This window comes from Ranitomeya variabilis, chromosome 4 (assembly GCF_051348905.1).
Source record: "Ranitomeya variabilis isolate aRanVar5 chromosome 4, aRanVar5.hap1, whole genome shotgun sequence".
NCBI lineage: Eukaryota > Metazoa > Chordata > Amphibia > Anura > Dendrobatidae > Ranitomeya > Ranitomeya variabilis.
This window is the reverse complement of record NC_135235.1, coordinates 607,678,447-607,695,421: the sequence shown is the minus strand read 5'-3', so window position 1 is coordinate 607,695,421 and position 16,975 is coordinate 607,678,447. Positions and strand designations below refer to the sequence as shown.

Sequence of the window (16,975 nt, the reverse complement as noted above, 5' to 3'; positions counted from 1 at the left end):
TCAGAGCTGAAGAAACAGAGGACTGCAATTACTTATCAGACCCTGTAATTAAATATTACAACCTAGGTGACTCAACTACAATAAAGGGTGGTGGAGATGGATGTGGAGGCCATGAGACAAGTGAGATTCAATGTCAGATGTCGAAGGGAGATAATATGGATACCCTCTGCTCCCGGTTTTAAGATGGGCAAGCGGTCAGTTGGGTAAGAGGCTGGGTATGTCGAGTGACTAGGTGGGCAAGGCAGAGTGACAAGAGGGAGGGAGTCGGCTAAGCAGCTGATTAGAGGGACAATACAATCTTCAGACAAGAATTCACCACAAAGTGGGCCAAGCTGCCAAATGGATAAAACATTGGATAGGCAAGTGGACAAGAGACTGGAAGGACAAGAGGCCGGTAAAGTAAAAGGTTGGCTGGGCAGAGCAACAACAGGCCGTCAGGTTAGATAGACAAGTGGCCGGCAACATAGGAGGCTGGCTGGGCACTGGGCTAACTCGCTGTACAAGGAAAACTTTGAATAGAGGCCAGAGGGGTAAAAAGCAACCTAGGCAGAAGGGCAAAAGTCGGGATGGGTAACAAGTAGGCTGGGCGGATGGGTAAAAAGTAGGATAGGCAGAAGAGCAAGAAAGTACAAACCTAAAAGGTAGGCTATACAGAAATATAAAAAGCCAGATAGCTAAAAAGGCAGCCAAGGAAGAGATGTAAGAGGCCGGATGGGCAAAAAGTAGACTGACAAGAGCAAATTGTCGGATGATTAAAAAAAAAGCTGGGTAGAAGGACAAGAGGATGGATGGGTAAAAGGTAGGCTAAAAACAGAAGTTAGAGGCTGGACGGGTCAAAAAAAAGCAGCCAGCCTAGGCAGAGGTGCAAAAGCAAGATGAGCGTTGTGTTGGAGAAACAGAGGGAGGTGTAGGCAGAGTAGAGGAGCAATAGTAAGTAGAGTTGAGCGACTTTTACTTTTTTCGGATCGAGTCGGGTTTCGCGAAACCCGACTTTGTCAAAAGTCGGGTTGGGTGAAATCGGCTAATTATTGAGAAAAGTCGGGGGCCGACTGAAGCACGAAACCTAATGCAAGTCAATGGGGAATCAAAGTCGGTAGTGAGTGGAGGACAGGAAAACACCTACAGTGCCCATTTTAATGCCCAAAACATCAATTCTTATTACTTAAGCTTGTCAATCTTAATTTACTTTATAATAATAGTTAGGCATTGAAAACTGGGGGTCATTTGGCTAAAATTGTGGGGGGGGGGGGTAGGGCTGGCTTAAGATTTTCGTGGGCCCAGGAAACGCGGAATACGTCACGGCGGTGGAGCAGGGAGAGGTAAGTATTTCAACTTTGCAAGTGCTGTGATCCTGAGCAAGCGGGGGGGCCCACTCGTTGGCAATGGCACAGGGCCCCTTATAGTACGGCGGTGTGTTTGACGGCGGGTGGCGCCTCCCACTGGCAGAGACACTTTTGCGTACTATGAGGGGCCCTGTGCCAGTGACGTCGCTAACGAGTATGGGCCCCCCCCCCCACCTGATGAAGGAACCTGCACTTTCATCTGCACCTTCCTCTTTGTTCCCGTGTAAGGTGGTATAGTATGCGGGAAGGGGAACCTGACTTTCAGCAGGGTCAGATTCTGGCTGTGTAGAGTGCAAGGGGAATGTAGTGGTCTGCGTCAATGTACCAGCAGACTCATCTAGCAGTGGCTGGGCAATGAGCAGGATGAGGAGGAAACACATATATAGGCCCAAATAATAAAGTAGGCTAAATGCAGTTCAAATGTGGTAACAGGACTAAACAGGCGGCATTGCTTTGTTCAGTGGAGGAAAACTGTAATGAGTGGCAGACACAGTTAGTAGGCCCAAATAATAAAGTGGGCTAAATGTCTGCCAAAAAATTGTTCATAAATAAACAGGCGACATTGCTTTGTTCAGAGGAGGAAAACTGTAATGAGTGGCAGACACAGTTAGTAGGCCCAAATAATAATAAAGTGGGCTACATGTCTGCCACAAAATTGTTCATAAATAAACAGGTGGCATAGCTAGGTACAGGGGTGGGCTCCTCAGCTGAGTAGCAGACAGTGGTAGTAGGCGCAAAGTATTAACTGGTCAAAATGGAGGCCAGGGCCCCTGTATATTTTAACTATCATCTATCATTTCAACAAATTTGTATTGGCAGTGCCATTGAAGGATTTAATAGCACAAACTACACAGTGGTGGAGCAGGGAGAGGTAAGTATTGCAAGTGGTAGAGCACTGTTCGAGCTGGGGGGGAACACTCTCTCGTGGGCGGCGGTACTGGCACAGGGCCCCTCATATTACGACAGTGTGTCTGACGTTGGTTGTGCACCACCACCGTCAGAGACACTTCATTGTACTATGAGGGACCCTGTGCCAGTGCCGTCGCCCAAGAGTGGGCCCACCCACCTGTCCAGGCAAATGGCACTCGCAAGGGTGCTGGCGCCAGGTGGTGACCACAGCCCTGTGGGGGGAGTCAGCCCATTTAGGGAGGTATAAAAATGGCCTATGGTGGACATTCAGCAGCTGCAAATGGAGGAATTGGAGAAGTCAGTAAGAGGAGGCCAAAAAGCAAGACATTTTTCAGGCAAGCTACGTGTCAGCAGGGGAAGGTGGGGCAAAATAATTTAAAATCCATGATTGGTTCATTTTAATGAAGGTTAGATCATCAACATTTTGGGTAGCCAGACGTGTCCTTTCTTCGGTCAGTATTGAACCAGCAGCACTGAATACTCGTTCTGATAGCACAATAGCAGCTGGGCAAACGAGCTCCTGTAATGCATATTCTGCCAATTCAGGCCAGGTGTCTATTTTAGATGCCCAGTAATCAAAGGGGAATGACCTGTGAGGGAGAACATCGATAAGGGAGGAAAAGTAGTTCGTAAGCATACTGGACAAATGCTGTCTCCTGTCACCTTGAATCGATGCAGCAGTACATGTCGTGTCAGCGGTCATTGCGAAATCACTCCACAACCTGGTCATAAAACCCCTCTATCCAACGCCACTTCGGATTTGTGCACCTCTAACACCTCTGCCATGTCGCCCCCTACGGCTCGTGTGAGAACCATCACCGCTGCTGTGTGCTGGGAATGCCTGAACCAAACAGTCTACAAGAGTTGCTTGTTTGGTAGCCAATATTTGCTCAAGGTTCTCATGTGGCATGATATTTTGTAATTTTCCTTTATATCGTGGATCCAGGAGGCAGGCCAACCAGTAACCGTCATCGGTCATCGTTTTGATAATGCGGGGGTCCCTTTTTAGGATACGCAAGGCATACTCAGCCATGTGGGCCAATGTTCCAGGTGTCAATTCACTGCTTGTGCTGGGTTGAGGAGCACTTTCTTGCAAATCAACATCACTTGTGGCCCGCAAAAACCCTGTACCTGACCTTGCAACGCCACCAGTTTCTATTGCCCCCTGAGAAGCATCCCCCTCCCATAAATATTCATCCCCATCATCCTCCACCTCTTCGTCCACCACCTCATCCAGGAGAGTTCCCTGACCAGACAATGGCTGACTGTCATCAAGGCTTCCCGCCTCCTCGGCTGCAGACGCCTGCTCCTTAAAGTGTGTCAAACTTTGCATCAGCAGACGCATTAGAGGGATGCTCATGCTTATGATGGCGTCGTCTGCACTTACCAGCCGTGTGCATTCCTCAAAACACTGAAGGACTTGACAGAGCTCTTGTAGCTTCGACCACTGCACACCAGACAACTCCATGTCTGCCATCCAAGTGCCTGCCCGTGTATTTGTATCCTCCCACAAATTAATTACAGCACGCCTCTGTTCGCACAGCCTCTGATCCATGTGCAGTGTGGAGTTCCACCTTGTTGCAACATCGATTATTAGGCGGTGCTGGGGAAGATTTAGCGATCGCTGATGGTTCAGCATACGGTTGGAGTGTACAGGCGACCGGCAGATGTGCAAGCAAAGTCTTCGCACCTTCAGGAACAGGGCTGGTAACTCCGCATAATTTTTGAGGAAGCACTGCACCACCAGTTTCAAGGTGTGAGCCAGGCAAGGTATGTGTTTCAGTTCTGAAAGGGCTATGGCAGCCATAAAATTCCTTCCGTTATCACTGACTACCTTGCCTGCCTCAAGATGTACACTGCCCAGCCATGACTGCGTTTGTTGCTGCAAGTACTCGGCCAGTACTTCCGCGGTGTGTCTGTTGTCGCCCAAACATTTCATTTGTAACACAGCCTGCTGACGCTTACCACTAGCTGTTCGATAATGGGACACCTCGTGTGCAACACTGGCAGCTGCGGATAAAGTGGTTGTGCGACTGCGCTCTGCGGATGAGCTATCGCTTCTGGAGGAGGAGGGGTGGCGAACACCTACAGCCAACTGTTTCCTAGACCGTGGACTAGGCAGAACTGTCCCACTATGGCTGTCCCCTGTGGACCCTGCATCCCCCACATTAACCCAGTGCGCCGTGATGGACACGTAACGTCCCTGGCCATGCCTACTGGTCCATGCATCTGTTGTGAGATGCACCATTCCACTGACTGATTGCCTCAGTGCATGGACAATGCGGTCTTTGACATGCTGGTGGAGGGCTAAAGGTCTTTGAGCATTTCTTACAGATAACTTTGCACTGATCATTCGGATCTTGGTTAAAAAATTGCCACACTATACTCTTCCTACTATGGAATACCTTTTCAGGCATTGCACGCTGTGCTACTTTCACCTGATGGCCACGCTGTCCTAAAACTGTTTTTGACAAACGTTTTGGGCCTGATACGGGCCTGCCAGATGACAGCTCTTGCGATGTAGATGGCTGCTGCGGATCATCCTCCTCCGCTTCTGAGCTACTGGCAGTGGCACCCTCTTCCCCCAATGGCTGCCTATCTGGGTCAACAACTGGGTCAACTATCACCTCCTCTTCAATGTCATGTGCACCTTCCTCTGTGTCACCGTGTAAGGTGCAATAGCATTCTGGACGGGGCACCATAGCCTCATCAGGGTCAGATTCTGGCTCAGTACACTGCGAGGGCAATGTAGTGATCTGAGTCAATGGAACAGCATAATAATCTAGCTGTGGCTGTGCATCAGTGCACTCCATCTGAGTCCGATTCATCTTGTAATGGGCAGTTAACAATTTCCCTTTCTAACCCAGGCACGGTATGTGTAAAGAGCTCCATGGAGTAACCTGTAGTGTCGCCTGACGCAACCTTCACTTTTGGTTTGGGTGAAGGACACAAGGAAACGTCTTGTTCCTGACCGGGAGCATCCACTGACGACTCGCTGCTTTTATATTTGGAACTTTCTGAAGAGGAGGCGAAAGAGCTAGAGGCTGAGTCAGCAAGGAAAGCCAAAACTTTTTCCTGCTGCTCCTGCTTTAAAAGCTGTTTTCCTACTCCCAGATAAGGGAGCCTTCGAGGCCTTGTGTAGCCAGACGATGACGCTGGCTCAACACCTCCAGCCTTAGGTGCTATTGTACTTTTGCCACTACCACCAGATGCAGTACCACCGCCCCCGGGCTCTTCCACCAGACTTCCTCATTTTTTGGAAAATCTAACCAAAATAACCACCGTTATATGGTACTGTAAAACAAGGTAGAAAGTGTATATAAACTTGTTGAGAATTTAAATCTCTTTTTTATTTTTGGGAGACTGAACCAAAACTCAGGCCCAGTGTGTATAACAACGCAATCTAAGTGGCAGAAAGTGGCTGGCTGACATACGACAAACTAATAGGACTGAAGTATATCCACTTTGTGAGAATTTGAATCTAACTTTTTTTTTAAAAAAAACTGAACCAAAACTCAGGCCCAGTGTATAAAACAACACATGTAAATGGCAGAAAGTGGCTGGAAGATATATGAAAAAATAGAAGGACTGTAGTACAATTTCAATCTCCCTACAATGATCTCAGGACAAGTATGGCAGCAATAAAAAGGACTGCTGCACACAAAAGTGTGGACAAATAAACAAGATAACTGTGCAGAAAGGTGCAACAGGATTTTTGCTTTTAAAAAAGCAGTTGGTTTGCACAGCAGCGTGCAAACAGCAATGCAGCTATCAGGGAGCCTTATAAGGCAGCCTAATAAGCTACAGAGCTGATGCACAAAAATCTAGCCTCCACTGTCCCTGCAAAACAAAGGTGGTGTTGGACAGTGGAAATCGCTACAGCACAAGCAGTTTGGGGGTTAATCTTCCCTCCCTAACTATATCCCTTCTTCTGATGAAGCTGCAGCAACCTCTCCCTATGCTAAGATCGGCAGAAGTAAGATGGCGGTCGGCGTGCACGCCCCTTTATAGCCCCTGTGACGCCGCAGAAAGAAAGCCAATCACTGTCATGCCCTTCTCTAAGATGGTGGGGACCGAGACCTATGTCGTCACGCTGCCCACACTCTGCGTCCTCCTTCATTGGCTGAGAAATGGCGCTGAAAGTGTCATATGAAACGCGACTTTTGCGAAAAGATCGGCAACCTCATGGCCGATCCCACAATAGGATAGGGTCGGGTTTCATGAAACCCGACTTTGCTGAAAGTCGGCGATTTTTGAATTTGTCCGATCCGTTTTGCTCAACCCTAATAGTAAGGTTTTGCAGACAACCAAGTGAATGAGAAAGGCGACAAGGAAAAAAACGTATTTCCCATATTTTGAACTGTTTTATTTCCTCCTTACCCAGCAACATCACAACTTTATTAAGCTTCACGCCAAGATGAAATATATCTGCTGGGCTGGGGAAAGCCTCACAAAGATTGGAATTAGAAGAGAATATAAATGGGAAAAATATACTGAAAACTAAAAACTGCAAAATCAATACAAAGCCTCATGACTGTGTCCTAGTTAGTAAATCTGAAATTCCCAGACCATCCACCCTCTGCATCACACGGCCCCTGCAGAATGACAATCCTGGGTGTACGGAGGGTGCTCACTCATTAATTTACAGTGAGCAGCACAACAAACCCAAAGCTCAAAAGACAAAGGGTATCACCACTTTATTATCCTGCTTTCCAGCTTATAGATTAGATTCTCGGTACTGATTCACAAATCTCTATGTTGGATAAGACTGTAGCTGGCATCAAACTTAGTGGAACTGGAAGCTAAAGGTACCGTTACACTAAACGACTTACCAACGATCACGACCAGCGATACGACCTGGCCGTGATCGTTGGTAAGTCGTTGTGTGGTCACTGGGGAGCTGTCACACAGACAGCTCTCTCCAGCGACCAACGATCAGGGGAACGACTTCGGCATCGTTGAAACTGTCTTCAACGATGCCGAAGTCCCCCTGCAGCACTCGGGTAACCAGGGTAAACATCGGGTTACTAAGTGCAGGGCCGCGCTTAGTAACCCGATATTTACCCTGGTTACCATTGTAAAAGTAAAAAAAAAAAAACAGTACATACTCACATTCTGATGTCTGTCACGTCCCCCGGCGTCGACAGGGTTACGCGCTGCTGCTCAGAGCTTCCTGCACTGATTGTGTCAGCGCCGGCAGTAAAGCAGAGCACAGCGGTGACGTCACCGCTGTGCTCTGCTTTACGGCCGGCGTTGACTGTTATGGACTGGTGGTTTAGAAGCGACATGTGACTAGCTCTGAGCAGGTGGTAATTATACAGATCGCAGTTCCTGATCTTAACACAACACTAGCAGTAGCCGTGGGATGTTCCTGTCACTCCCTGGACACCTCGCCACAGCCGGAGAACTAGCTACCCCTAAAGGTAGAAACAGGAAAGCTATCTTGCCTCAGAGAAAATCCCCAAAGGATAGGACAGCCCCCCACAAATAATGACTGTGAGAGGAGAAGGAAATGACATACGTAGTATGAAACAAGATTTAGCAAAGGAGGCCACTTCTAGCTAGATAGATAGTACAGGAAAGAACACTGTGCGGTCAGTAATAAAAACTAGAAAAAGTCCACCGCAGAGAAATGCAAAAATCTCCACACCTGACTAAAGGTGTGGAGGGCAAAATCTGCTGCCCAGAGCTTCCAGCTTAGCTGAATAGATCCAAACTGATAAGCTGGACAAATGAGCAAAACATAGAATGTGCTGAACAATAAGTCCACAACAAGTGGACTGCAAAAGGACAAGCAAGGACTTATCTTTGCTGAAAGGGTCAGAGTGTCAGGGAAATCCAAAAGAGCAATAACTCCAAGCAGGAACAATTGACAACTGGCAATGATTGAGGGAAAAGGCCAGACTAAAATAGCCGAGCCAGAAAGACGATCAGTGGAAGCAGCTGCTGATGCTAAATCCAAGAAGCAGCTATACCACTCAAAACCACAGGAGGGAGCCCAAGAGCAGAACTCATAAAAGTGTTACTTACAACCACCGGAAGGAGCCCAAGAGCGGAATTCACAACAGCTGGCAGTCAGTGCAGGAAGCTCTGAGCAGCAGCGCGTAACCCTGTGGACGCCGGGGGACGTGACAGACATCAGAATGTGAGTATGTACTGTTTTTTTTTTTTACTTTTACAAGTACAAGCGCAGGCCTGCACTTAGTAACCCGATGTTTATCCTGGTTACAAGTGAACACATCGCTGGATCGGCGTCCCACACGCCGATCCAGCGGTGGACAGCGGGTGATCAGCGACGAAATAAAGTTCTGGACTTCTAGCTCCGACCAGCGATATCACAGCGGGATCCAGATCGCTGCTGCGTGTCAAACACAACGAGATCGCTATCCAGGACGCTGCAACGTCACGGATCGTCGTCGTTCTCGCTGCAAAGTCGCTTAGTGTGAAGGTACCTTAAGATTTATGCTGCTGTTGGGTAGACGAAGTTGCTGGTGAGCTGCTTTAGATGACTGTCTGGGGAACCTAGAAAAGTTATCAGAATAATAGCCCTGTAGAGAGCATATTGGATTTTTTATATTATCAAATATATTCATAGACTTGGCATGGTCACAACACCCATATGGTATCAAGCCGAGAACGCCAACGGTTGCATAATATCCCACCACTGTACCGCAGAGGTATTTTCACCAGGAAAGAATGTACAGTATCCAATGGATCATAACAAAAACCTTTCTATAGAGGCACAAGTGTAGGCCCCCTATCTTTGTGGTCACCTTGTTACAGCTGCGTACAACTCATAGCTTGCATGCAGCATTACACAACTGTGTGCATGAGCCCCAAATAGTGAGGGGCTCCCTTGAAATGCTCATTATAGGAGTTTTCTCATCTCATTAGGATATGTCATCACATCGTGATAGGTGGTGGTGGGGTTAGTCTTCAGGGACCTAAATACATCCTGAGAATTAAAAAAGGTGTAGTGCAGAATCCTCTTCAAGTGAATAGAGTGGGTGCCACAGTAAGCAAAAAATTAGAAGGAGATACAGTGCTCCACCAGCACTCCACTCTTGTTTTAGGGACCCCTACCATTCAAAGTGATGACAACTCTATGAGCTGGGTTACATTGCCTTTTATTACAGGAAAGAAATATATCTTGGTACCGTGTTAGCCAGTAGATAGAAAAATATTTAGAATTGAGAGTCCTCAGTGGTTGATACCTTTTAATGGCTAACTTTTTCAGTTAGCCATTAAAAGGTATCAACCACTGAGGACTCTCAATTCTAAATAATTGCCTTTTATTGTCAGTCATTAAAAGTAGTGGAAGCTGTGTCCGGCCAGTGGACATGAATGGATTGATTCCAGGGACTCCGGTCCAGGTCAGTGGTACCTGGCTGCTAGACAGGTGGCCTGCAAATCTCTTAACCTTCCGACAATTCCAGGGCGGCTTTTGACTAGCCAGGGCTGGTGCAACGTCATCTGTACTTCATGCCTCACAGATGTTGCGCCAGTCAAAGGTAAAAAGATCTGTGGGCCTACCGTCTAGCTGCCAGAAACCACTGATCTGGATCAGTGTCTCACGAATTGATCCGCTCATCTCTACTGACCACAAATGTCTCCAACATCAACCGTTTCTCAAATAAATGACCAGAGAGTCTCACTGCATTGGCTCATATGAGGTTTACGTGTACTCAAACAATCCCTATAAGGCCTCACCCTGAAAAGAAGACCCATATCAGATGTGAATTACGAAACCATCTTCAATGAAGAGATCCCCACCCTAGTTATGGGCTTTAGAGTCTATCCCAACAAGGCAAGAAACATTTTACGCTGCGAGGGTCCCTTTAAATCTCACCACAGCAGCCATATAAAGAGCCGCAGTAGAACAATATAGATAATAAAGCTAGAACCTGATTACATGAGCTCGTCACCGCTCCACAAACATATGCGTGAGGACATTTCCACGGGTCGGAAGGGCCTGCAGCACAGCTAGTGAAAGGCGATGTACATCTATGTGCATTGCTAAGCAACATCTGACAATGCAGACCAGACATAACGGCTGTAATACTGCAGAGCCTGCAACAACCTGGGACCCGTCCGGTCCTGTGCCATACATCCTGGAGTCTCGTCCACAGCGAGTGGCCATATTGCTCTGCTTAAAACATTTACATCCAGATCTCCATACGGTCTGCATTGTTTTATTGCATTTGGCACATCAACTTCAGTTTATTACTGCAGGAGAGAAAAAAAATCTTGAGAGCGCCATGGAGTGCAATAAAGACGTACGTGCTGTGCTTTGTAATGATGCCCCTTCCCGGGTGATCAGAGGCAACAGCAGAAGTGGACTCTCTGCTTAACCCACTGCTTGCCCTGGGAGGCATTCACAGCCCGGCTCAGCAGCTGATGAAAGAATCTCAGGGAGCAATTAAATAAAAATGTGAAACCAACGATCAAAAGGCTCCGGTTAAGTCCCGGGGCAGCGGAGGATGCGTACGCAGAGAGGCAGGCGGAACGTCTCCTTGGTGTATTCTCAGCATGGGGTCACAAGCTCGCTGGGCACCTGCTGAGACGACCAAGATCTGACTACTGCACTGATACGGCACAGACAGGAGTATTCCCACTTAAAGTGAAAAACATAATTAGGATCGGTCTGCCCAAAAATAAATGTGGATCTATTTTTTCTTAAGCTTCATTAGCATTTAAAGGGAAATTAAGAGGGGTTCGACAGAAGAAAACAAAGGTTGCTTCTCTTTTTATGAAAAACGGTGTCACTCCGGACACTCAGGCAGTGCCTGGTACTGCAGTTGGATTCTATAGTGAAATAGTAACAGTAAGGCTACTTTCACACTAGCGTTAACTGCATTCCGTCACAATGCGTCGTTTTGCCGAAAAAACGCATCCTGCAAAAGTGTTTGCAGGATGCGTTTTTTCACCATTGATTAACATGAAGCGACGCATTGTGACGGATTGCCACACGTCGCACCCGTCGTGCAACGGATGCATCGTGCAGTGGCGGACCGTCGGGAGCAAAAAACGCTACATGTAACGTTTTTTTGCTCACGACGGTCCGCTTTTTCTGACCGCGCATGCGCGGCCGGAACTCCGCCCACACCTCCCCGCACTTCCCCGCACCTCACAATGGGGCAGCGGTTGCGCTGGAAAAATGCATCCGCTGCCCCCGTTGTGCGGCGGAGACAACGCTAGCGTCGGGAACGTCGGCCCGACGCACAGCGACGGGCCGAGCCCGACGCTAGTGTGAAAGTAGCCTTAGCTACTCAGCTACCCCTAGTCACTGCAGCAAGCAGACTGCATTACTATTTAAAGCTGGATTTATGGAAAGCTTAAAAAGCGGTTGTAAATGTTATAGACCAAAAAAAGGCAGCAAAATCACTCAAAAAATAAAATTTCGCTAAAAAATGTGAACAAACCCTGATGAGACAGAGTGCAAGGATTCAATATGGACAGCCTGTGCTTCGAATATGCCGTTATTTGGTGGAGCAACATCGCACCTTCATTTAGAGGAAAGACCAGTGTCGGACCCGCACTAGATCTACATGATGACAAACCTTAAATGTAGCCACACACAAATAAATGTCAAAATTGACAATATCGACAGGAGCGGCAACCACATAATGTTTGTGGAGGTGTCCAGACTTTTACTTGATGCTTCTGTTGACATGGAAGATCTGCCACTGCCATAGGTGTGTGGCTACAGCGGCTGAAATACTCGGCCATGAGACCTATCGACTATCTAAAATGAAAGGATAAGCCAAAAATATAAAAGTCTTGAAAAAAAACCCTTTAACTGACTGGTTAAGGAGATTTGGAGCTCAATGTCAAGAAAACAACTCTGTGAAGATACACAATAAGTCACAATTTCACTTTTTAGAATATATGGACATGTCACTGTCACTGATAAAATTTTGATGGCCGGGAGGTCCAGTAGCCGAGAACTCCACTGAATTCTAAAAAGAAGGTCTCAAAGATTTTCTGTGGAGTTGATCTTCAGCTCCACAAGAGGAGCATCAGCACTTCTGCTCCGACAGTTTAGGGATGGGTGGTGGTCTCGGCACCCATACTCACAACCAATGTCTCCAGGTTACACTTTCACCTCCCGATTTTCCAGTCTGGTCCTGCTTTATGTACATCAGGCCTTGATGAAAGACGTTTCTGGATCTGTCGGTGGATTTGAAGTCCTTGCTCCACCCAAGACGAGGACATCAATCCTCCTTTATCCAGGCCTGGAATTTTTCTCAAGAATATTCTTTTTGAGTAAGGTTGCGGCTGCCTTCAGACAATACGTGTTTTGTATGAAAAGAGACAGAGCTGCTCACAATGCTGACAGCATCAGCCGCACTTGATGAATTTGAGAGCACCGCCCTGCTAAGCCGGCCATGCAGCACTTGGCAGCAGTCACTAATTGCCTTTAAAGTACCTTCATCAGGCAGGATGGGGCGAGCTGCTGCCAGCTACAGTTTTGAGATGTCCTGCACAAATGACTGATTCATTCTTCTCAAACCGCACACCACCTAAGTGGCATCCAACCTGGGGATCGGATGCACTGAATCACGCTTCTGTCAGACAGACTCCCCCTGGAGTAGACAGCTTCTGCCCCCAGTCTTGTCGCTGTATCATTAGTGACGTCCCCAGTGCATAGAAATAAAGTTTCTGCAACCATTTACAAAGGATAGGGTATGTTAAAATTCAACAAGTTCCCTGACTTTAGGAGAAGAGTCTGGGCACTCCAAGATGGTCAGACACTCCTGCCTAATAGAGTGGGATATGGCCGCCATTGATCTAATATGTATGTCTATATATATATATATATATATAAGGGCTTTTTTCTTTTTTTTTTTATAATGTAGCAGATGCAGGGTGATTTAAAGAGCGGCCGGCCTGCAGGCTGATGGGGGAACTGCAGGGAATTTGATATAACATCAGAAGTACCTGCTTATAATGGCACAAATCCGAGTGGCGGCCATATATTCAGAAAGTGCTGTATACTTCTCAATATAAAACCCACACCTGACCATTGATCTTAAAGGGGTTTCTCCACGAATAGAAAAGTAGGTCTTAATTGGCCCAGGGCGGCGTAAGAAAATAAACAAACAAAAAAAAACTATACACACCACTTGAACAGTGGTCTTCTGTACTGTGTCTCCGCACACTGAGCTCCTGGCACCATGTGACGACTGCATCCATCTCATGCCACTGGAACATTTTCGGTTGGCAAACAGGGTACCTTCTGCAAGTTATCCTCCCCTCCTTATCCTTCAAAGGTTTCCTCGAGCCTTTAAGCTTTCTTTTCACACCCCAATCAACATATCGATTTCTAATATTTTCCATCAAATTGGCGATAAAATCCATTCATGCAATTCCATACTATAACATTGCCACAAATATATTGAACAATCCCCCAAAAAAACTGTGAATGTGTAACGGGTCCTAGATTTCATGATGTAAAGACACAAGCTTTCTTTTTGGTTTGACAAGACAAAGTTGAGAACAAACTGCAGAAAAAAAGACGATTAAACTTAATTAATTCGCCGGATGATGCAGTTGTATTAAACTCACCCGTGGCTGCCAGTTTTCATATTGCTTCTGCAGGTTGGCCCCGATGGTTTCCAAAGCTTTCTGGGGACCCATTGCCAGAGGATCTGTGGAAATAAACACATAATAGATAAAAAAAAAATGCCGCTGCAAACAGCTCAACACAAAAAAAAAATCCACTCCGGCACATACACTAGAAAAGGAGGTCACAAAAAATACACCATAATGGAAAGACATGGATCTGGTGAGAGGCAAGGGATGGTGATTGCTCAAAAATCCAACCCATCAAACCCTTAATCTATTGGGCGTGGCAATAAAACCTTTTATAAATAAATGCAGGGTTAATGAAAATAGCTATGTGTTTCGGGGGCCAAGTTATAAAACATGTTACCTCCTTGGATAAGACAGGGGTCTTAAGTATTTAGTCCTCTGTGTCTGTACTGTTACATACTTGGGCAGTTAACTGGTTCATGCAGCTTTACATGAACACCCGAGCCTTACACTATGGCTGGTCCAAATAACTAAAGCAATTGTTACCATCCACCTCTAGTGTCTCCCCTTTTCCTCATAGTTGGTAAGCTTGCGAGCAGGGCCCTCATTCCTCCTGGTATCTATTTTGAACTGTGATTTCTGTTATGCTGTAATGTCTATTGTCTGTACAAGTCCCCTCTATAATTTGTAAAGCGCTGCGGAATATGTTGGCGCTATATAAATAAAATTATTATTATTATATTATTATAATTTATAAAAACACTTGGAACATCGCTAAGGTGACCACCAATCAACAGTACATCCAGCTTGGACAAGCTTATTTTTTGATGTCACAGCTAGACCTCCCTTCTTGAGCTTTTATAGCTCTGGCTTGTTCTCACAACCTTGGGGGATCACAGCCTTCATTGGCCATCTATATTTTGGTGAATTTAACCCTGTAAAGTGTCTACTTTTCCATAGCTGGCCAACAATCAGAGTAGGAGATCATCAATAAATAATGGAGTCCTCCCCCGTTATAATTTATGCTGGAAAAGTGAAGGAGTCTGGGTGGATGTCTTGCCTAATGTTTTACTACAAGACAGCCGGACGGTAAAAAAAAAATTGGAAATAAATGAGAAAGTGTTGGATCATCAGTCAAAGCAGATACGAGGAGGACATTGTATAACAGAACAAGCACAAGCGCTGGCTGGAAGAATGACGGGAATGTTAATAATGTAAAACGCTCTTACCGTAGAAGTCGAAAGCACAATTAGTTTAATTTAATTTCAATTTGCAAGTATAAAATTCCCAGAAATGAAAGAGGTTAGCACGTATCAGTGGAGAGACTTTGCAGTTCTCTGGTTGGTTGTCCTATGGGTCGGGTCAACACCAAAATGACATCTATGGCCCTGTAGACGCAAGAGTGATGACTGGTGGATATCAGATGAAGGAGACCCTCACAATAATGAGATGATTCACAGATTCTGAAGTTTGGTACAAAGCCTCCGCTCCAACTGGGTGCTGTGTTCAGTAGCCCCTTTAACCATAATCTGATTGGGAGAGGTGCAGCCTAGATCCTTAGGTTAGGAATAGCACAGACATGTATAGGACATTTCCTAACTTTCATAATGATCTGTCATTGATCGTAATCACAATGACGGAAACTCGAAGGACCACCATTATAGTCAATGTGGTCAGACAAAAGCTGTTTATGTCCATCGTTTGACAGAATAGTCCCCAGCATGGCAGAACCTTTATAGCAGTATCAATGAAGGGATTGTCTCATGAAGACAACCCACATATTTATTTGCCCCAATATGACATGTACACTCGATCGATTCACGGAAAAAAACTGACAAAATAAGAGGTTTGCCAGGGTTTTGGGAACTGGGTCTGAACCCCTTTAGCTCCACTACTTTATTCTATCACGTAAAGACTTACAGTTTTATTCCAAAAGTCACAGTATAACAGTCAACATGGATTCAGTTACCCTGAGGACCAAAAAGAAGTCTTAATGCTTGCAACCTACCAGCGGTGATGCACTGAAGGAACATTAGGACGTTAACAAATAGTTTCATTCGAGTGAGCGAACATGTAACTCGATGAATCTATGTTTTACGTCTCACATGTGGCTTCAAATCACAGACAAAAATGTTTCTTTTAACTCGAATGCTGGAAACTGCTTCCAGCTAAAGTGATTGGAGACCGATCATAACGTTACAAGCATTTTTCAGGTGGCCCTTAGGCATAGCAAGCGGCTTGACGAAATCACTCGCCATCCATCTAGAAGGAACAGAAAATCCACTACCCCACTACATACAGATGGTATTTGACAAACACATTAACTATATATCACTCCAGGTGACGAACAAATATTTGAGCAGCGCTCCCTCCCACCTCCAAAAAAAAATTATTTATATAAAAGCGTCGTCATCTTTGAAATGATGGCTAAAATGCTCATAGAGGGTACAGATTCTACTTACAGAGATGCAGCTGGTAGTGAGACCAAAGGGTATTCCATCTTGGACATTAATGACATTTTCACAGGACATACTGCATCACTTGTTACGGTTCCAGTGCGGAGAGTTGCATCGCGCCCCCTCCCGGCTTTCACTGGCAGTGGCAACCAGGAATGTCCCAAAGACGTCATGCTGCCGGGTCATTTAAACCAGGCTCAAACAGCTGGATGTCGCCTGAGTATTCAGGTGGCTGGAATTTTTACTACATCTCTGCCACTTCAGTTTTGCTACTCAGCTCTGTTACATCCAGGTCTCCACTACATCAATTTCGCTACTCAGCTCTGCTGCATCTATTTGCATGACTCATATGATATAGCAAGGTCCTGGAAGGGGGTTTGTCCATTAGAGGACAAAACCCTTTAATATCTGCTCTTCCAGATACTCTGCGATCCATTTCACCAGGTGAGACATAATATGCCAAATACGTCTGGGACACAAACTAATCTGAAGAACAGGGTCCAGCCACACTTCCCTGGGAATACAGAGATGGCTGTAAATGTGAGTAATCTCCATTAGATTTCATGGGAATTGCGAACATTGCATGCCTTGCAGTGCACCTCCCATAGCAATGCGAAGAGACTGCGAGCCATTTACAGTAGGGGAAACTAAGTATTTGATACACTGCCAATTTTGCTTGCTTTCCCTTTTACAAAGAAAGGAGAGGTCTGAAATTTTTATCGTAGGTACAGT

At 46.0% G+C, this 16,975-nt stretch overlaps 1 protein-coding gene across 3 annotated transcripts in view; it reads right to left on the bottom strand.

Moving 5' to 3' along the window:
• RPTOR (regulatory associated protein of MTOR complex 1) overlaps positions 1 to 16,975 on the bottom strand; it is a 295,359-nt gene that overhangs the window by 178,782 nt on the left and 99,602 nt on the right. For all 3 annotated transcript variants that reach the window (XM_077253329.1, XM_077253327.1, XM_077253328.1), the window contains exon 3: positions 13,821 to 13,903. In XM_077253329.1, coding sequence (XP_077109444.1) covers positions 13,821 to 13,903 — 83 coding nt within the window. The remainder of the gene's footprint in view (positions 1 to 13,820; positions 13,904 to 16,975) is intronic.